The sequence below is a fragment of the Scyliorhinus torazame genome, chromosome 3 (genome assembly GCF_047496885.1).
Source record: "Scyliorhinus torazame isolate Kashiwa2021f chromosome 3, sScyTor2.1, whole genome shotgun sequence".
Taxonomy (NCBI): domain Eukaryota; kingdom Metazoa; phylum Chordata; class Chondrichthyes; order Carcharhiniformes; family Scyliorhinidae; genus Scyliorhinus; species Scyliorhinus torazame.
In genome coordinates, this window is record NC_092709.1 from 17,923,010 (window position 1) to 17,945,331 (window position 22,322).

The 22,322-nt window shown below is 49.3% G+C and overlaps 1 protein-coding gene across 3 annotated transcripts in view; it reads left to right on the plus strand.

The window, feature by feature from the left end:
* Positions 1-21,691, plus strand: part of LOC140408311 (alpha-synuclein-like) — a 144,409-nt gene extending 122,718 nt beyond the window's left edge. For all 3 annotated transcript variants that reach the window (XM_072495336.1, XM_072495337.1, XM_072495335.1), the window contains exons 5-6: positions 15,617-15,709; positions 21,047-21,691. In XM_072495336.1, the coding sequence (XP_072351437.1) occupies positions 15,617-15,709; positions 21,047-21,079 (126 nt within the window). In that variant the 3' untranslated portion in view covers positions 21,080-21,691. The remainder of the gene's footprint in view (positions 1-15,616; positions 15,710-21,046) is intronic.
* The last annotated feature ends 631 nt before the right edge of the window (positions 21,692-22,322 follow it).

Genomic DNA, 22,322 nt, shown 5'->3' on the forward strand with positions numbered 1-22,322 from the left:
CACAATTGGGATATTTTGCCTGCTGGAGTGACTTTAAAAATAATTCACTTTGGCCTTCAGCGCTTTATTCGCATCGGCCATCAGCGACATCTCTGCTTCCAAAGAGGGAATCTGGTCGCTGAGCCTCAAAAGGGCCACCTCCCTGCCTTCTATTGTGTCTCCGTGTGCATTTACCGTTACGTTGGTCCTCTCCAATGCCAAGCGAATGGGAGCCAAAGCCCATTTTGGCGTAGAAAGTTACATCACAGAAGGAGGTCGTTTGGCCCATCATTGGCTGGGCCTCTTTTGATGAACTATCTAGTCAATCCCACTGCCTCAGCCCCTGCCCCTGCTCTTTGCATGAGCCCTGCCAATGTTTCCTTTTCAAGTACACATATCCAGTTCCGTTTGGAAAGCTACTATCGAATCTGCTTCCGCCACCCATTCACAGTGCATTCCAGATCATACTAATTTGCAACATAAAGCAAGTTTTCCTCACTTCCCTACTAATAGTTTGACAAATAATCTTAAACATCTGGTTACGAGCCGAACTGCCAAGGAAACGGTTTCCCTTATTTAACTGATATTCAGTCAGCAACGCCCAAGATATAAATCTTAATTGATACTGTTATAACCTGCACGAGACCTACGGTGTTGGAGTAATCAGTCTCAACAAATATGAGCTCCCCTGGAAAATGGGTGGGGAGCCCAAGGACATTCATGATTTTGTTCTATATCAAATCAGCCAGGTTTGGAAGCAACAGAGCAGACAAGGCTGGGATCTGTTGTACATTGTAAATATAATTGCTCTGCAATAAACTAAGTTTTCTTTTTCACCAACTTGATGTGGCCGCCAAAAAAAAACCTTAAATCAATGAGTCCCACAATTAATCAAGCTTGTCAGTGAGTTATTGATTTCCAAATGTTTCCTGGAGTGGTAAAGCAAACAGTTGTTAGTTCAGATTTCATTTTCAGTATATGAGTCTCGGGGCGGGATTCTCCGACCCCCCCGCCGGGTCGGAGAATCGCTGGGGGTCGGCGTGAATCTCGCCCCCGCCGTCCTCCTAATTCTCCGGCCCCAAAAAAATCGGCCCGGCGTGAGTTGCGCCAACCGCCTCGGAGAATGGCGGGGTCCGGCGCCATTCAATGGGCGCCTGGGCTGCCCGAGTTCTCCAGCCCGCGATGGGCCGAAGTCCCGCCCGTCTTTTGCCAGTCCCGCCGGCGTAAATTGGAGTAGGTCCCGTACCGGCGGGACCTGGCGGCGCGGGCGGGCTCCGGGGTTCTTGGCGGGGGAAAGGGGGGGGGATCGGGCCCCGGGAGGTGCCCCCACAGTGGCCTGGCCTGCGATCGGGGCCCACCGATCCGTGGGCAGGCCTGTGCCGTGGGGGCACTCTATCCTTCCGTTCCGGAGGCTGTACCAGTCCGCCACTCCCGGTGCGGAAACAAAGCCCTCAGTGCATGCACGGGGATGATGCCAGCACGCGCTGGTGCTCCCGCGCTTGCACCAACCTTCGCCGCCGGTTGGCGTGGCGCCAAGCCCCTTTCCCGCAGGCCGGCGGGGCGCAAACCACTCCGGAGCAGGCCTAGCCCCTGAAGGTGTGGAGGATTCCGCACCTTTGGGGCGGCCAGACGCCGGAGTTGTTTACGCCACTCCGTCCTGCCGGGACCCCCTGCCCCGCGGGGTAGGGGAGAATCCCGCCCTAGATTTTTAGACCCTGCCAGAGCTGGGAATGGAGAGGCGGAAGATGAGTGGGGGATTCAAAGAGTCCCTACATTGCAGAAGGAGGCCATTCGGCCCATTGAGTCCACACCAACCCTCTGAAAGAGCGTCCTATCTATGCCCACTCCCCCGCCCTATCCTCATATCCTCACCTAATCTGGACGTTTTTGGATTGAGAGAGGAAACCCACGCAGACTCTGGGAAATGTGTAAACTCCTCACAGTCACCCGAGGCTGGAATTGAATGTGGATGCACCATCGGCTTGTGAGCCTGGATATAGCTAGATTAGTGCACAAAGCCTTGACAAATAGAGCATCGTGTGGGAAATAGTCCATTTTGACAGAAAATATCGGTGAGCGATTGCAGAGATCTGCAGGTCCCAGTGCATTAATTGCGCACAGCTAATGTCAGGTACAGCAAATAATTGGGAAAGCGGCACAGTGGATAGCACTACTGCCTCACAGCATCGGGGACCGGTGACTGCGTGGGATTTGCATATTCTCCCCGTGTCTGCGTGGGTTTCCTCCGGGTGCTCCGGTTTCCTCCCACAGTCTAAAGATGTGCAGGTTAGGTGGATGGGCCATGCTAAATTGCCCCTTAGTGTCCAAAGGTTAGGTGGGCCTAGGTAGGTTGCTCTTTCAGAGGGTCAGTGCAGACTTGATGGGCTGGAAAGACTCCTTCGGCACTGTAAACATTCTATAATTCCAATGCAATGTTATTGTTTATTTTGAGAGGAATTAAATACAAGAGTAGGGAGGTTATGCTTCAGTATACAGGACATTGGTGAGACCACATCTGGAGTACTGTGTACTACATTGGTCTCCTTATTTAAGGATGGATGTAAATGCGTTGGAAGCAATTTAGAGAAGGTTTACTGGACGAATACCTGGAATGGGTGGGTTGCCTTCTGAGGAAGGATGGACAGGCTAGGCTTGTATCCGTCGGAGTTTGGAAGAGTAAGTGGCGACTTGGTTGAAAGATATAAGATCCTGAGGGGCCTTGACAGGGTGGATGTGGAGAGGGTGTTTCCTCTTGTGGGAGAATCTAGAACTAGGGGTCATTGTTTCAAAATAAGGGGGTCATCCATTTAGGACAGAAATGAGGATTTTTTTTCTCTCAGAAGTTAAGAGTCTTTGAAACTTTGTTCCTCAAAAGGCAGTGGAAGCAGCGTCTTTGCAAAGCTAGATAGAGTTTTGATTAACAAAGTGGGTGAAAGGTTATTGGGGGTAGATGGAAATGTGGAGTTGAGGATTACAATCATATCAGCCGTGACCTTATCGAATGGCGGTGGATCAGGGTCCGAGGTCTCAGTGGCTTACTCCTCTAAATTTATATGTTCATGTGTTCAGTTCTCCTACTTGGTGGGATCGAAGGAGGGAAACAGAAGGGCTACCCACCCATACACAGCGGATAGCTGATTTTCCCTATTAAAGGAATATTGAGGCCTGCTAGGATTTTAGCTGTTCTCGGGAGCCTTCTGAGGGCCCTATGGGTGGGGTGGGGGGGGAGGGGGGGGGCACTCCCTTCTCCTCCATCACCACGCACTTCTCAACACTGCTGGCCCATTTCACATTTACGTTCCATTTCAGAATTTAAAAGTTAGGGAGACGGCACCTCCATTTTGAATTGCCCTCTCCCTCACTCACCTGCCGTGGCGTTCTGCTGCTGTGCATGATTCTCGAGCTTTGAGAGCCCACCCACCATCCTTAACTGGGCAGCAAGGCTGTACACCGGGCATTAATTAGATGCTCCGGGGTAAATCACATAGATTGACTGTTCCCCACACACTGGCATTCTGAGGCCCAGCTGAGCCTGAGGGCTTCAGAAGCCCACAGGAAACATCCCCACCCAAACTGTGTCACTGTAATGAAACGTGAGTTACGCTCGCATTCAAGACAACAGAATTCCAACCAAGAGTGGGTTATAAATGAATGAGCCAACAAGGTTTATTTTCATGAATCTTATTCGATACTATTTCTTAGAATTTTAATGAGGAAATTTATTTAAGTGTCTCATTTGTGTTTTTTAATTGTTAGGTAGAGTATGTGAATTGAATAGATACTTAATTAAAAAGCTCCCCTGCCAGTCCCTAATCAGTGCTCCCTCTGGGCCTGAGAATAACAGGCGTTGTGTATTACAACTCTCTCTGGGGCATACATAAGTGGATTTGGGCATGTACGCTGTTCAATTACTTCAACAGTTTAGCTTTCAAATACCATAAAGTCAATAATTAGAGCAGCCTGATGCAAAGTCTGACCTGTGAAAGAAAGAACTTGCTGTCATATGGCACCTTGTTCTCACCTTCAGGATGCATCCGAACACCTTGAAGTGCAGTCAGTGTGGTTATGTGGGCTAAATACAGGAGCATAGAACAATCCCACAAATAAGGACCAGATAAATGATCAGTTACTCGGTGTTGGTGGTGATGCTTGCAAAATGGACGCTGACTGCCATCACCGTATGAATCCACTTCCACACTCTCTGAACAATACCTTGGAATATTCAATGTCCACCTTTGGAAAGAAAGAGGACAGAAGATAATATGGTTTGCTAAAGTGCCCCCAAAGTGCTAAAACCCCGACACCTTCCTCCAACCCCCACCTTTCCCTCCCACCCTTCAGGGAAAGAAATTGAGCTGCCGGCTGCCATTGCCAATCATTCGTTGGCATAGGCAATGTATTGTCAAGGTCAATTGGCTTGGTAACGATACTTACTTATTTATAGTGGGTGGCCTGCTGATTTTGGTGTCCACCCATTCTTCATGTCATGAGGGTCAGCTTGGGGTTGGGTGGGAAAGTGGTGGGTGGGTGTACACCTGTTTTACATGCAACCCCCCCTCCCCCACTGTGGGAAATATGCCTGCTGGGGCCATGTGAAATTCAGCCCAGTGTGACTCAAACCAGTTCTGTTTCTTTTGGGTAAAATGAGAAAGAGTCCAGCAAAGGCCGTTGAAGTTATTCTAACTCACCCTTCTAGTATTTGGGCTCAACACGTTGAAACACTGGGCGGAATTATCCGCCGCAAACGGGAACCTCGATCGGGCGGAGAATCGGGCGCCTGGCCGAATTCAAGGTCTGCACCCGGCACCAATTCAGGCGCCATGCTCTGGTCCCTCGCTGGTGGCGAGGTTTGCACCCATGTCGGCAGAGACATGCAAAACCTGCATTATGTGATTAGCAGATTGGACACAGTATGCTCCGCCCTCCCGCGATGCTCCGCTTCTCTCAGGCGGGGGTCTCGCAGGTGTGAGTTACTGCAAGAATTTTCAAACGGCACGGTAGCACAGTGGTTAGCACTGTTGCTTCACAGCTCCAGGGTCCCAGGTTCTATTCCCGGCTTGGGTCACTGTCTGTGCGGAGTCTGCACGTTCTCCCCGTGTCTGCGTGGGTTTCCTCCCACAAGTCCCGAAAGACGTGCTTGTTAGGTGAATTGGACATTCCGAATTCTCCCTCCGTGTACCCGAACAGGCGCCGGAATGTGGCGACTGGGGACTTTTCACTGTAACCTCATTGCAGTGTTAATGTAAGCCTACTTGTGACAATAAAGATTATTATTATTACATGGTCTGGACGCCATAGCTGCAAAGGGGGAGAGGGAGACTACAAAAACACCGATAAACCGTTCAAAGCTATTGGGCCTGTTGGGGTTGGATGCCCGGAGCGGAGGCAGTAGTAAATAGTGACTTGGGTCAAGATAGTGTATTTGGGGTGTCCGCCTTAGGATCGGAGTGATCTGGTTCAGTCTGTCTTTCAAACACACCCCTTTGATGCTCCTTACAGTTTCCTGGTTGCTCACACTGCTGAGTGCTGCCTGTGTCCTTTAAATGCTCAGAAGACCTCTGGTCATCTGGGAGCCCATCCAGGCCGACCCTCTGGACACCCTCATACCCTCTCACACCCCAGCTGTATCATCAAGGGCCAAGCTCGATCAGGGGCTCACCAGGTGTTGGCAATCCCCAGAAGTGCTGCCCCCTGCAGAGGAAGCAGGGGATCAGCAGAGCGCACCCCAACAAGAGGGCACCTGCACCGTGGCCTACAGAACCCTCCCTGATACTCTGCCTCTCTCGGCAGGAGACACACCAGTGACCCACCACTCCCACCACCAAAATTGCTCGGAATTTATGGCAGCAGAGTGGTGACCCATTAGCATCACCTGAATTGCTCCAGAAATAGAGCCCCCAATGGGAACGTGAGCCGCACGCGATTCAGTCTCAGCCTCAACACTTCGGGCTGGATTCTCTGCAGCCCGACAGCGGAATCACGGCCGGCGCCTGGGCAGAGAATCAGAGAATCCATTTCCCCACACCGAATTGGGACCGGTGCCGCCTAGCACCTACCTGGGGCTATTGCTGGAGGCCCGCGCCGCTATTCTCCGCCCCTGACCGGTCGAAGTCCCGGCGGCGTGGATCAAATGTCGTCCAGCCGGTTGGGAAACTAGCGTGGCGGCTGTGGAACTGTCTATGGCCGCCCTGGTCGGGGGGGGGGGGGGGGGGTTGGCGGCCGATCGGAGGGCAGGGGGTGCCATCTACGCGGCTGGGCAATGTTCGGGCGGGCGATCAGGGTTGGGCGCACGGCCAATCGGGGGGGTCTACTTTTTAAAATAAATTTAGAGTACCCAATTCATTTTTCCAATTGAGGGTCAATTTAGCGTGGCCAATCCACCTAGCCTGCACATCTTTGGGTTGTGGAGGCAAAACCCACGCAAACATGGGGAGAAAGTGTAAACTCCACATGGACAGTGACCCAGAGCCGTGATCGAACCTGGGACCTCGGCGCCATGAGGCAGCAATGCTAACCACTGCGTCACCATGCTGCGCTGGGGAGTCTAATTTTAGGGTCCAGCTCCGCGGTCTGAGTCCGCAATGGAGCATGGCACGGCCGCTGGAGGCCGTTGCCGTGTGCATGCGCGGCCTCCGACCCGGAAGTGCAGGGGCCCGCATCTGCAGCAAAATCAGCTAGATTTACGCCGGGCCCCTTCTCGCCCCCTGCAGGGCTGGGAAAACTGACATGAAAGGCCACAGTTTTGAAGCCGGCGTGGGGGCATAGTCCCAAAAACAGAGAATCCACCCCACAGTCTCCCAAGCAATGAATTTCACCCAGTGTTTTGAATGATTCTCATGTCTTTCACTCTGCCTCCTTGCTCAAGGTTTATTTCTAATGCCTGTTTTAAAGTTAATTCTCGCCAATTTAGTTGAGTTCTCTTGAATCGCCTTGCACCGAGTTTCTATGTTCATTTTATTCGTATTATTTATTCTACGTCAGCAAGGTTCTTTCCTTCACCATTTCACAAAGTTGAAGAGTATAAACTCCTTTAAGCATTCCTGACAGTTTGGGGTGAATATTGTGGAGTTTCTTTTTTGAGCGTGTGGTATTGGTTTGCTTTTCTATCTATCCTCAATCTTGAGAAGAGGATGCAGGCAGCAACAGACAATACATTAAAACAGCAATATATCAGTCGCTACAGGACACAAAGTTCACTTGTCGAGCGCGGACAGTGAACCAAGCAGTAAAGTTTAAAATATAAGTGTTAAAGGGCATAACTTAAATTGAGTAATTCAAGTGATATCCTCAACCAGTTGTCTGAAGCACAGCCTTCTTCGTACCTATTTTTAAGAGCTGCCAAACTCTAACGCCAGTACAGCTGGGCTGCGATAGTTTGTGAGGAATTTTATTAATTTCCACTGCAAAGGTGCAGACGTAATTGCAACATATGCAACTGCTTAACTCAAGCACAATGATGAGTAAATGGCTTAAAGGCATTTACCTTGTGAAGTGTTAATGCAGTGACCTGCGAATACAGGATAACATTAGCCCTGCTGACGTTATTTCTCCTTTACCGGTTATTAATGATGTCCTTGGGAACCTGCTTGTCGCCTCGACTTATTAAGGGAGCTATCAGATTCTGTAGTTAATTTTCACAGCAGCATGCTTTACATCCACAGTGATTTAAAGCATTCCCTGCCTATTTTTCCTGTGCAATCTCTACAGTACCTCCATTATCTATTGTGGAGATCAAGTCCCCATTATTTCGGTTTTAATTCAGCTCCAGGCTGCGTGTGTTTGAATGAGCAGAAAGCACAGTCTCAGTCGTTTATGGTTATGGCGTTGGCTCTGAAAGATTACGTTTGTTTACCCTGCAACATCTGGAAAAAACCCTTCTCGCAAAGAGGCAGTTCTTTCAACTGAACATGTTAATACGTAGCAGCAGAGGGTTCGCCCTTTCGTGTTAATTTCTTTCTCTGGGATAGAACTGATACGAAAATATGGAATGGGCCAGGTCTTATTTGTCCATAAATCATCTTTTTTATGTAGCCCTGGTGTAGAATGCCTCATTAGAAACCGTTTAATCCTCCAGTAAATTCACTCTTCTATTTCAACACATTCCAGCAGGGTGACACGGTGGCACAGTGGTTAGCACTGCTGCCTCACAGCGCTAGGGACCAGGGTTCAATTCCGGCCTTGGGTGACTGTCTGTGTGGAGTTTGCACGTTCTCCCCGTGTCTGTGTGGGTTTCCTCCGGGGACACCGCGGAGTTCCCTCCCACAGTCCAAAGATGTACAGGTTAGGTGGATTGGCCATGCTGAATTGCCCCTGAGTGTCCAAACGTGCTGGCAAGGTGAGGTTCTGGGGAAAGGGCAGGAGCCTGGGTAGAGTGCTCCTTCAGAGGGCAGGTGCAGACCCCGATAGGCAGCATGGCCTCCCGCACTGGAGAGATTATATGATAACTTTGGAATTCTATCATATGTTTTGGATATCCAATAGATTTTCAGACAGAGGTCTATGGAGCTCTGTGAAGGTGTCGTCAGGTTTCCTTGGGTCACCACAACTGGGGCGTCATTCTCCGACCCACCGCCGGGTCGGAGAATGGCCGTTGGCCGCCGTGAATCCCGCCCCCGCCGAAGTCTCCGGTACTGGAGATTGGGCGGGGGCGGGAATCGGGCCGCACCAGTTGGCGGGACCCCCCGCTCAATTCTCCGGCCCGGATGGGCCGAAGTCCCGCCCAGAAATTGCCTGTCCCACCGGCGTAAATCAAAGCTGGTATTTACCGTCGGGACCAGGCGGCGTGGGCGGGCTCCGGGGTTCTGGGGGGGGGGGTGCGGGACGATCTGACCCCGGGGGGTGCCCCCACGGTGGCCTGGCCCGCGATCGGGGCCCACCGATCCGCGGGTGGGCCTGTGGCGTGGGGGCACTCTTTCTCTTCCGCCTCCGCCACGGCCTCCACCATGGCGGAGTTGGAAGAGATTCTCCCCACTGCGCATGCACGGGAAACTGTCGGCTGACGCTCCCGCGCATGCGCCGCATTTCCGCGCCAGCTGGCGGGGCAACAAACGCCATTTCTGCCAGCTGGCGGGGCGGAAATTCCTCCGGCGCCGGCCTAGCCACTCACTGTTGGGACTCGGCCCCCAAAAATGCGGAGCATTCCGCACCTTTGGGCCGGCGCGATGCCCATCTGATTGGCCCCGTTTTTGGCGCCAGTCGGCGGACATCGCGCCGTTGGGGGAGAATTTCGCCCCTGTTTCTTCATCAAATTTTTGAGTTTTCCTAAATTTGTTGACTTGCAAGGCCACATGCTCCCAGGAAAATAAAAGTTAAAGAAGGGATCTGAGGCACAGGTGCCCAAATCACTAAAAGTAGCGCAGGTTGGGAAATGGGAAGAAGAGCTGGGGGAGGAGATTGAGGAGGGGCTGTGGGCTGATGCCCTACGTAGGGTAAACTCATCGTCCTCGTGTGCCACGTTAAGCCTGATACAATTTAAGGTGTTACACAGGGCGCATATGACTGGAGCACGGCTCAGTAAAGTTTTTGGGGTAGAGGATAGGTGTACGAGATGCTCGAGAAACCCAGCGAATCACACCCACATGTTCTGGTCATGCCCAGCACTACAGGGGTTTTGGGTGGGGGTGGCAAAGGTGCTTTCGAAGGTGGTGGGGGTCCAGGTCGAACCAAGCTGGGGGTTGGCTATATTTGGGGTTGCAGAAGAGCCGGGAGTGCAGGAGGCGAGAGGCGTATGTTTTGGCCTTTGCGTCCCTAGTAGCCCGGCGCAGGATATTGTTAATGTGGAAGGAGGCCAAACCCCCGGGTGTGGAGACCTGGATAAACGACATGGCAGGGTTTATAAAGTTAGAATGGATTAAGTTCGTACTAAGGGGTTCGGCTCAAGAGTTCACCAGGCGCTGGCAACCGTTCGTCGACTACCTCACAGAATGATAGAGGGAATGGAAAAGAAGAAGACAACAGCAGCAACCCTGGGGGGAGGGGGGGGGGAGGAATCGGACGGACTCTCAGGGATGTTATTGTATATGTATAGGCACTTGTTTTAGGTAATGTATATTGGACTGTTAGATTGTATCTTTGGAGAGTATTTATTTTTGACAAGGCAGTTGCCATTTAGTTTGGTTTTTGTTTCTCTTCATATATTATTTATTTATTTGTTTAAAACTGGCCACTGTTATTTATATTGCTTTATTGTTGTTTAAAAGAAACACTACGTACTGTTATGTTTGGCCAAAAAATCTTGAATAAAATATATATATTTTTTTTAAGTAGCGCAGGTTAATAAATGCAAACAAAAAGCACTGGTGTCTGTTTCTGGAGAGATCGAATAATATTGAAAACAGAGAGGTTCTGCTGAACATGTACCAAAACCTAGTTCGACCACACTTGGGGTTCTCTGTCAATTTCTGCTGCAGGATTCTGCGTCGGCAGGATCCTCAGCTTAGCCGGCTGCGCACCCATGCCGTGGGTTTCCCAACGGAGAATCCCGCTGGCGGCGGATGTGCGCCACACCGGAAAATGGGGCTGGCGGGACGGAGAATCTCGCCCGTGGTCTCTATATTCGAAAAAGGATATAGAGTCCCTGGAGGTGGTTCAGAAAAGAAGTGCAAGATCCGGAAAAGACTTGCAAAGTTCATTCAAGGGTGACGCTTTTCTGTAGAAGAGAGAAGACTGAGGGGCTTTTAAGATTATGTTGGGGTTTAATACAGTAAAGTTGATGACCATCAATTCAATCGAGGCAATTTGTACCAAAGAACAGTGGCTTTAATCAACTAGATGTGTGCCAACCTGTAGCTTCTCCCGCACTGAGAGCCTGACTCAGATCGGCCGGTTATATACCTCCTCAGAGGGGCGGAGCCACAGGCGGAGCTAACAGCAGCATCAACACAACAATTCAACAGCAACAGTAACAGCAACAACAGTAAGTATATACAATAGTGGATGTTGAAGACAATAGTAATAATGGAACAACAGTGAGTATATACAATAGCCATAAGTGGCTCACCACAAAAGTAATCAGTTTAACCTGTGGAGAGCATATCTCCAATTGTGGAGGAGTCCAAAATGAAGGTCCAAAGTAGAAGATAATGAGAGGAAATTGATAAACTAATATCTTTATCCTGAGACTGGCTAGAGTGTGGAACTCACTACCATAAAGAGTAGTTAAGGCCAAAAGGAAAGATGCATTTAAAGAAAAGCTAGAGAAACACATGAGGCGGAAAGGGATAGTAGATTATGCTGATAGAGCGAGATGAAACAGGATGTATGGGAATTTGTGTCCAACTTGTACTCTGGCACAAGCTGGTTGGATGGAATGGCCCATTCCTATGCTGCAAATTCGATGTTATTCACTCTTGTATACGGTATACTGTACACTTACCTGTTCTATTTAAATAAACTATCGGCCAGCTTTGATAATAAAAACAGGAAGTGCTGGAAAAACATAGGGGGCTGGATTCACCGTTTTTGAGGCTCAGTGTTCACGCCAGTGGAAGAACATTGGCGTTTTACGACGGAAAACTTGTCACCGAACCCTCACCGATCCTGCGACCGGTGAGGGGCTAACAACCGTGCCAAGTAAAACTCCCGGCCTCCCACGACAAAAACGGCTGGAAAATGGCCGTGTCCGTGGCCGCGCATGCACCCGGCGGCTACCTGCAGTGGTCGTGCTGTAAAACATGGCGCCGGCCGTGCGCAGACCCAAACTGCCAAATACTACCCCCCCCCCCCCCGGCCACCCCCCACCAATCCTAGCTGAAGCCCCCCACCCGGCCAGCAGCACGGTTCCCGGCGGACTGTGGTGGCGCCGGAAGCAGTCCGCAGCCGCCACGCCGGGTTGCCGACCGCTGAGACCACAAGTGAACCGCGCCGTCGGGAGCTCGGCCCATCGGCGGCGGTGAATCACGGAGGCCCCGAAGAATAGAGGGTCAGGCCCGCTGATGATATGCCACCGGTGCTTAAACGTCCCGCGGTTTTGGCATTGGAGGCTATGCTCTGCCCAATCGTGTTTCGCGATTTTGGCGTCGACCAATGGTGAATCCAGCCCAGCATCTGTGGAGAGAGAAACAGAGTTTATGGGTGGAATTTCCCATCCTGGAACTAATCCCATGGCAGGGGTGGGGACATGGAGTGTTTTTCCCGCTGCAGAGACCAGAGCGGGAAAGCACATCAAATCTTCCGGTCCTGACATCATTACTGACGGACCCAGGGCGTTGCGCCGTATTCCGTGGCTGGGCAGGCCTGGATGGCATATAGTCCGCCAACCTACCCGAGCACGTATTGAAAAGGCGCCCAACATCACCGACCCACTGTTGAAGAAAGATGGACGACCTCCTGAAAATGAAGATGGATCTCCAGGAAAACTCTGAGGTTAGAGGATGGGCCCCCTCCAAGGCTTCGCATATAGATGTTTCCATTCCCGCCCCCCCCCCCCGCCCCCCCCCCCCCTCCCGCCCACTCCTGTGGTCTTCCGGTTGCTGCCATCCTCCATCCTGACCTCTGGAGTCAGCCCCAGACATTGTACAGGTGAGTTCCGATATCTTCGCACCACATTTCCCGAACATCTTTTGCTTGGGTGGGTTTTCCCGCCGGCACCGCAGAGAATCAGGCGTGGGTGGTGGGGGCCTTCACCTGGATCCCATTAACGGGTTGCAAATGCAGGCCTCCAGCAGGTTTTTCAATCACCCGTGGCAGGCACCAATGGAAGGCCCTGCGGGAAATTCACGCTGGCCTGAACCGATTTCAGGGCCTCCCGCTGAATTCTGCCCAATGTTTCCAGTCCAATCTGCATCTTTTCTGGAAAGAGTTCCGATATAGTATTTACATAGCTAACCTTTTCTAAAAATTAACACTATCTCATTCTGGTTATGCAACAGTTTTATAAATATGTCCATCAAATGACCATTCCAAAACCGTGAGCCAATAAATGATGTCTAAGAAAGTAATTTAATCCAGCTCACTGATTGATTATTGATTGTGCAAGTAGCAGAGTAACTATTGCAGGAACACACAGCTTTACATAATGGGCATTTCTTTGAGTGCATATCCTGGTGTAGAACAATGGGAGTGTGCAATCGGTATCACAATGCTCTCTTTTAAATCTGAAATTACAAATGCAGTTTTTTAAATTTGCTCTAATGCGCAGTGTTCATTTTCGACAGTTATTTGGATTGGAGGCGAGGTGGTGGTGGTGGGGGGAGAGTGGCAGAGGAGGGGGTGGGGTGCAGGGGTATAAAGCTGAAGGTTTGCTGAGGGCACCTAATATTTTTGGACTGGCCTTGCATGTGGTACAGGCACTTTTGTAGGGTGGGAAGGAAAACAAATGTGGATATATAATCATAGTGGATCATAAATTATCTATCGAATTTCTTGCTACATGATTAATGCAGTTGAGATGGTGACTAACTGGCAGATCATCCCTGCCCCATCCATGTGCTTCCTACTGCCAGCTCCAGGCAACCTGCCAACTCTGCTGCTTACTCATTAGCCAGTGTCAATTGACTGACATCTTGCCAACTGCTCTTGCCTTTCTGACTACACCCCATCATTTTACGATTCCTAACCAGAGTCTTGCGACTTAATGGACAGCTTGACAACTGATTTATCAGCTCCTTGGTCTCCCGGCAGTGTGCTACGATTGTGCATTTCAAAAGGACAAAATATTATGTAAATAGCAAACAGCAATGTGTGAAAAGCAGCAAAGCATAGGAGAAAGCCATTCAACCCCTCGGGCCTATATCACTATTCAATTGGACTGATCCGTACCTTAACTCCATTTTCTGTGTTCGTTCCATCGCCCTTAATAATCTCGCTGAGCAAAATATATCCATGGGGCAGCACGGTGGCATTGTGGATAGCACAATTGCTTCACAGCTCCAGGATCCCAGGTTCGATTTCGGCTTGGGTCACTCTCTGTGCGGAGTCTGCACATCCTCCCCGTGTGTGCATGGGTTTCCTCCGGATGCTCCGGTTTCCTCCCACAGTCCAAAGATGTGCAGGTTAGGTGGATTGGCCATGATAAATTGCCCTTAGTGTCCAAAATTGCCCTTAGTGTTGGGTGGAGGTGTTGACCTTGAGTAGGGTGCTCTTTCCAAGAGCCAGTGCAGACCCGTTGGGCCGAATGGCCTCCTTCTGCAGTGTAAATTCTATGATAATCTATGTCAGCCTTTAAATCTACAGTTGACTTAACTCGAAGTCCTCAACTGCTTTTTCAGAGAAGAGGGGTTCTGGATTTCCACTATTTCTCTAGCAGAGCAATAATGGAGCTACCAGCCAGTGAAGAATTGATAGGTGCAATGCACTTTGAAGGCAGGAATCAACACAAATGACTCTGTTTTCTCGGGCTGGTGTCTAGTTTTGTCACAGATGTCTAATAAAATGATATCGTGCCCAGAGTTGATGTGACTCCTATATGCCCCTCCGATTGTAAAGGCTATCAAGAGTGGTTCAGTTGGTAGCACCCTTGCCTTTGAGTCACTATGTGCCAGGTTCAAGTCCCACGCTAGGGGCTGGATTCTCCGATTTTGAGGCTATGTCCTGACGCCAGCGTGGGAATTGTGGGGTTTTACAACCACAAATTCGGCCCAAAAATGCCACCGATCCTCCGTTTGGCTGGGGGCTAGCAGCCGATATGGACCAGGGAATTGGCGGGTCCGTGGCCACGCATGCACACAGCAGCGGCCTGCAACGGCCGCGCAGTGCAACATGTGCCTGCCGCGCACAGTGCCAGCCTGCAAAATAGTGCCCACGCTTTGGCTGGCTCGCGAACCCCAGACCACCCCCCAACATTGCCCCAGCCCCTGCCAAAATCCCTCCTGCCCGCGAATTGGCCCTCCCCGACCTTGGCGGCGCTGGACTGAGTCCGCAGCTGCCAAGCTGAGTGCCCATCGGATGATAGCACACGCGACCGATGCCACCGGGAACTTGGCCGGTCGGCGGTGGGGCATCGGGGGGTGGGCCTCAGGCAACACCCTGAGGCCGTCGATGCTGCGCGTGGCGTACTCCTAGAGTACGTCGCTTTGGAGGAGGCGGAGCCATCGTGAAAGCCCCCTCGTTAAAAAAGTTGCTGGCTTGGTCTTGCAATTTTATTGTTGAAGTAAACGTTTATTGCAAGATCTCTCCTAACCTAATCCTGTCATCCGTATGCAATGAGCGCAGTAGCGATATTCAGTTCTTGTGCCCAGGCACATGTTGTTATAGGGTGGCCACTGGCGGAAGCCAAGTATACCAGAAACAGGCCATATTCCCAGGCCCATGGATGGGCAGTGTAATCGGATACAGGTTAGGTCTGATCGGACTTTTCTTTCACGGGCACACTCACGAGTCTGGGAATGGTCTGGACCACTTGGAACTGTCCAGCCTCTAATTAGTTGGCTTTGAAATCATTCATTTTCGTATCATCTCCAAAATTGTCAGGGGGTGCCTGCGAATGAGCAGACCATCCCCCAGACGAGGCCAACAATGCGAGCTTCAGAATAACGGGCCTGATCGCATCTCACAAAGCAACGACGCCCTGGTATGCTGAAGTCCAGAAATGTTTAGTACAAAGCCGTTTAGGATACCACCCAACACGTTTACAACAAATTACTCTTGGTAGCTCAGGATTGAATGCAACAGCACTGATTCTGACTTATTCTGTTGACAGGATGAAGATCTTTTCCCTCAGGAAGGTGTGATCGACAGCACAGAAGCACTGCAGATAGATCCTGATGCTGAGACCTTTGGAGCAGCCCCCGGGGTAAGTTCATGAAATTGGTCTCATTGTGGGGAATAAAGAATGGGGGAGTTTAAACAAGCTTTTTGAAGAGACTAAACCTGAACCACACAGTGTAACTTGCTGGATAGATTTTTGAATTACATGTCAGGAATCCAATGCTGAGGTTACAAGTGGTACCAGAATCTGCAGAACTAAACTTCAAGTGATCGTGATGTATGACTGTTGTTCCTGTGGGAAAATTCAGGTGGCTTTCCACGGTTCAAATGCACTTTCTCTTGGCTATTTAAGTAGCAGTGAAGAGGACAGAGGGAAAACATTGAGAAATGCTGTGCAGCGACTTCAATTTTCTTTTAATTCTGCAGTTACCTTTTGTAATACATGTTGCCCTTTCCTCTCTTATCGACTTGGGTACAATCCCAAAGACAGAGACAGCCTGAGAACATATTGCACAAGTGTCCATTCTTACTAGGGGGCATAGGTTTAAGGTGCGAGGGGCAAGGTTTAGAGGAGATGTACGAGGCAAGTTTTTTACACAGAGGATAGTGGGTGCCTGGAACTCGCAGCCGGAGGAGATGGTGGAAGCAGGGACGATAGTGACGTTTAAGGGGCATCTTGACAAATACATGAATAGGATGGGAATAGAGGGATTCCCAGGAAGTGTAGAAGATTTTAGTTTAGATGGGCAGCATGGTCGGCACAGGCTTGGAGGGCCTGTGCTGTACATTTCTTTGTTCTTAGCATGAGACTGGGTAGTGAGTAGAGGCGCACGGTGTTCCAAACCCTGTAGAGACTGATAGCTTATAACAAGAAACTTGAATTCCCTGTGACCAACTTAAAGCAATTGCTCAGGAAAATTTCCAAGACTTTTACTGTTATACACAATCTAAAAGCAACATAGATGAAACATTATTAAAATTGGCAACTTATACTCTAAACTACAGAAAAGGTCCGCAATTTAACATTGAAAATCATCGAAAATCTTTTTCTATGGCTATTCTTGTCCCTTAAAAAATCTTTCTGTATGGCTATTCTTGTCCCTTAAGTGGTCTCTTTAAACTGACTTCCATGGTGTATATTAACCTGTATATTCCTCCCTCTAGCCAAAGCTTGGCAAATCTGTCAGCTTTGTTTAAGCTCGTGTGACCTTGGTCTCTTTAGTCCAAGCACAAGACCCACCCACATTCTTGTGCGGTGACCCATAGAGACTAGCTACCTTTATCTCTCAGCTGTCTCTCTCTCTCTCACTCTCAGCCTCTTCCACACTGAACCTGTCCGTGACGAGCAGTGATGTTCTTAGGAAAAAATGTAACCCAATTACGCAATGGCTTTCCATAGACACCCTCTCAAAGCTCACCTCCATAGCACTGTGAATCACACAGGCCTTGTATCCAGTTAAAAGCTTTCCTTTTGACTCCCAACTTCATTCCACATTGAAATTAAATAGACAATTTAAAGTTTAACTGTTTTCAAAACCTGACATTTCTAACACCTTCCTGGGACTTTGGAGATAAACAGTCCATCCCCCATCAATACAAATGTTTTTGTCATTGTCTGCAGGCATTGAACATTTTGAACTTCCTTCCTCTAAAACAACCTGGGTCCCCCTCTGACCTCGAACAAACAACCCACCCAGTCTTGCTGTCATCAGAGTTCAGAACAGGTCGCATGACACTTCATTCCTCCATTTTGCCCTAAATTAAAGACGCAGTCCTGAAATATAACAATCCTATAAAACCTCACATTTGTAACAATAGTCAGTCAATAAAGTAGATGTGGAGAAAATGTTTCCACTTGTGGATGAGTTCATAATGAGAGATTGCATGTAAGATAGCAACTACACAGTGTGCTAAGGACCAGGGCACTGCAACATGGAGCTTTTGAAAGTGATAACACTGATGCAATTTAACAGAGGCTTGATGTAAACATGAGAGAGGGCAGGGAATAGAGGGATAATAGAGCTGGCGAAGAAGAAATAAGCAGAATGGGAGTAGGCTTGTACACAGTATAAACATGGCATAGAACCGTGTTCGAAGTGGCCTATTTCTCTGCTGCAAATTCTGTGTGTTCCTCAGAGGCGATACAGACCAGATGGTGCCAGGTTCAACTATCCAGTCAATGTTAAGTCAGCTGAACGCAGACAAGCAGTAACTGCTATTTGATAATTGGCCTGGCACAAGAGATTGAGCATCAACCAAGTTGCCTGCTCTGGTTGCTATCTAGTGAGGAGGTTAAGAGTCAGGCTCCACGTGATGTCCACTTCTCAATTTCTGAGCTCATACATGTTCGCTCAAGTGAGGAACTAGAGGCACCAGCGAACTTCGTGACTACAAGAGCATCGCATAGGGTGGGAATTCTACGGCAAGTAACTCAACTCCTGACTCCTCAAAGCCTGGCAACCATCTACAAGTCAGGAGTGCGATGGAATAATCTCCAATTGCATGAATAAATACAACTCCCAACAACACTCGAGAAGCTTGACTTAATTCAGGACAAATCAGCCCACTTGATCGACACCCCATCTAAGACCTTAAACGTTCACTCCCTCCATCAACAACACACAGACCGAGTAGCACTGCAGCCTCACAGTGCCAGATTCACAGGGTTCAATTACGGTCTTGGGTAACTGAGGGCATTTAAAAGTTTATTGGATAAACATATGGATGATAATGGCATAGTGTAGGTTAGATGGCTTTTGTTTCGGTGCAACATCGTGGGCCGAAGGGCCTGTACTGCGCTGTATTGTTCTATGTTCTATGTTCTAACTGTCTGTGTGGAGTTTGCACGTTCTCCCCGTGTCTGCGTGGGTTTCCTCCAGATGCTCCGGTTTTCTCCCGCAGTCCAAAGACGTGCAAGTTAGGTGGTTTGGCCATGCTAAATTGTCCCTTGTGTCCAGGGATGTGCAGTTTAAATGGAGATAATAGGTTGCAGGGATAGGGTGGCTGTGTGGGCCTACGTAGGGTGCTCTTTCAGAGGGTCAGTGCCCAACCGATGGGCCGAATGACTTCCTTCTTCACTAGGGATTCTATGAAAGTGACAGCAGTGTGTACTATCTGCAAGATGCACCGCAGCAACTCACCAAGACTCATTTGACAGAAACTTCCAAACTGCGAACACTACCACCTGGAAGGACAAGGGTAGCAGACACATAGGAACACCACCAACTGCAAGTACCCACCCCACCCAAAAGCAGTGCAGCATCCTGACTCGGAACTATGTCACTGTTTCTTCACTAATAGCACTCTGGATGTACCTACTAAAACGTACTGCAGCGGTTCAAGAAGGCAGCTCACCACCACCTTCTCTCGGGCAATATGGGGATGGGCAATAAATGCTGGCCTTAACAGTGATGCCCACATCGCAAAAAAACAAATGCAAGAAAGAAATCTGAATTCCAAGCAAGGAGTAGGAAAACTGCTACCAAATTGTCATCTGTCAGCCCAGCGGAAGTGATGTGGAAAATGATTGTTCGTTTTGAGGCCTAGAACTCACCAAGAGTTCAAAAAATATTTCCCTTAGGCTAGACTAACTAGATTGTAAGCACCAAACTTTTTTTTAAAATTCGTCGATGGGATGTGGGCGTTGCTGGCTAGGCCAGCATTTATTGCCCATCCCTAATTGCCCTTGAACTGAGTGGTTCGCACGGCCATTTCAAAGGGCAGTTAAGGGTCAACCACATTGCTGTGGATCTGGAGTCACATCCTAATCGACCCTCTTATGTACTGACCTGATTAATACTACACTCCTGTATGCTTCACCTGATGCCGGTGTCTATGCATTTACATTGTGTACCTTGTGTTGCCCTATTGTATATTTTCTTTTTCTTTTCTTTTATTTTCACGTACTAAATGATCTGTTTGAGCTGCTCGCAGAAAAATACTTTTCACTGTATCTCGGTACACGTGACAATAAACAAATCCAATCCAATGTAGGCCAGACCAAGTAAAAGCAGATAATTTCCTTCCGCAAAGAGCATCAGTGAACCAGGTGGGTTTTTACGACAATCAACAATGTTTTGAGGCCCTGGGTGGGGGAGGGGAAGGTGTTGGATATCTATCAGTCGCTGTTGGAGGCGGAGGAAACCCCGGTGGAGGAGCTTGAGGGCAAGTGGGAGGACGAGCTAGGTGGAGAGATAGAGGCGGGTCTATGGGCGGACGCCCTAAGCAGGGTCAATTCCACCTTTTCATGTGCCAGGCTTAGCCTAATACAATTTAAGGTGGTCCACCGAGCACACATGACGGCGGCGAGGATGAGCAAGTTTTTCGGGGTAGGAGATAGATGTGTGAGGTGCGCGGGAACCCCAGCAAACCATGTCCACATGTTCTGGGCATGCCCGAAGCTTAGGGGGTTTTAGCAGGGGTTTGCGAAGGCAATGTCCGCGGTGCTAGGAACTCGGGTGGCGCCGAGTCCAGAGGTAGTGATCTTTGGAGTGTCAGGGGATCCAGGAGTTCAGGGTGTGAAAGAGGCCGACGTCTTGGCCTTTGCCTCCCTAGTATCCCGGAGACGGATCCTTTTAATGTGGAGGGACTCGAAGCCCCCGAGTGTAGAGACCTGGGTGAGTGACATGGCTGGGTTTCTCAGTCTCGAGAAAATAAAGTCCGCCTTAAGAGGGTCAATGTTGGGGTTCTCTCGGAGGTGGCAGCTGTTCGTCGACTTTCTCGGGGAAAATTAAAATGTTGGCAGAGGCAGCATTCTGAAGGGGGGGGTGCGGGCAGATAGGTGTTAGATGGTTGAGGTGTGTGAAGGTTGGGTCGGGTGGGGAAATGTTTATTTTACCATGTCAATGTTATTGTTTTTGTTATTGTTATAAAAATTTTGCAAATACCTTAATAAATATTTGAGGCTCATTAGACATTTAATTACAGATTTTTAAAAAATTGAATTCAAATGTCACCGTCTGCCGTGGTGGGATTTGAAACCAGGTCCCCAGAGCATTAATAATAATAATAATAATAATCACTTATTGTCACAAGTAGGCTTCAATGGACGTTACTGTGAAAACCCCTGGTCACCATGTTCCGCCGCCTGTTCGGGGAGGCCGGTACGGGAATTGAACCCATGCTGCTGGCCTTGTTCGGCATTACAAGCCAGCTGTTTAGCCCACTGTGCTAAACCAGCCCCTGGATCCCTGAATTACTAGTCCAGTGACAGTACCCCTACACTCCCAACTCCCTCTACATTGGTGCAATGCGAGCGGGTGATACTTGGAGCCACCCATGAGACCTGGTTAAAAACCCCACATCTGGGTGTGGCAGTTAACCATGCGGAGGTGCTATCTTGAGGGAGCATCCCAAGGCAGAAAGAGAAGGTAGGAAAGGTTGAATGTAAACTAATCTTTTTCTCTGGTTCCACTCTGTATAGGATGAATACCAAGAGTATGAACCCGAAGCATGAGTATCAACAGACTCTGGGCGCAGTGACCAAGATTCTCTCTTTTATTTTCCCTCCTCTCTTTTCGTATGTGATTGTACTTTGAATTCCGATTATGGCTAGTTGTAAAATTCTTTAAGTGTGTGTTTTTTTTACAGTGTACTTTGAAGTCTTCCATCAGCTGTAACTCAAGAGTGTTGTTGCTTTGACCAGGCCTCATTCCAGTGATTCCCTCCCACTGAAATGAGAGCCTGGGAGCAGGACCCTCTCTGTTCTGCAGACATTGTCTTTGAGGTTCAACAGTACGAAACTGCCTATCTGTCTACTGCTTTACCGTGTATGTGTTAAAATGAAAGATTTTGTGCGTGTGTGTGTATATAATGTGTCTGTGTATGTGTGAGTATGGGTGTGTGTGTAACTTGATGTTACCTATTTACTGCTACGTTTTCTATGTACGGTGGTTCTGTTTGCTGAGGATGTTGTGTGTACAGTGTATGCAATGGTTAGCATGGAGCTATGCACATTACAATTATCTACTGTGACACTGAAAATCAGTTTGTGCTGGTGGTTTTTGACGAGTGTATGTAAATATCTGGTGTTTCTGTGAAACCAAATTAAACTGAATATGCAAAGCTCTCTCTGCTGTTGAGTCTGTTTCGTGAGCGATGTTGCCGCAGTATGTGGGGCAAGGCCACAATGTGCTAACCCTGGCAATATGGTAAGAAGAAATTCCATTACGTTGTACTGTGTACAGAGTTGCGCCTCTGGTTTTTACACCGTGACGTTCCTATCTCACCCGCACTACCCTCGGGGTGAAGCAGAGGATACCAGATACTTTTCCAGAGGTGCGGGACTATGGGCTGAATTTTACCTAGACGTCCGGCTCCCAGTTTAAAGATCGGGGTGAGCCCTCCTCTGCATGGCTGGGTCACCCCAGAATCAATTTTATGGTTGTTGATTCGCTCCGGAAAAACCCTCTGCCCCCATCGGAGAGGAAGTCACACCTTCAAAAAGCTGCTGGTCAGTCAAACTGTTGGCAGTGTGCTCATCCCAGCAGAGTGACTGGGATTAGTGGCTGCTGATGGGACTGCATGCAGTCCCCAGCGGAGTAGAGCCATGTTGCTGGGCACCCAGTTAAGGCCGGTCCAGGTAAAATATCAGTGGCAACGGGTAGATGATAGGCACAATGCCAAGTCATAATGCCTGACTTTGCCCCCCAATCCCCACAGCCCTATCCAGGGGGACTGTGGACAGTCTCGTAGTGACT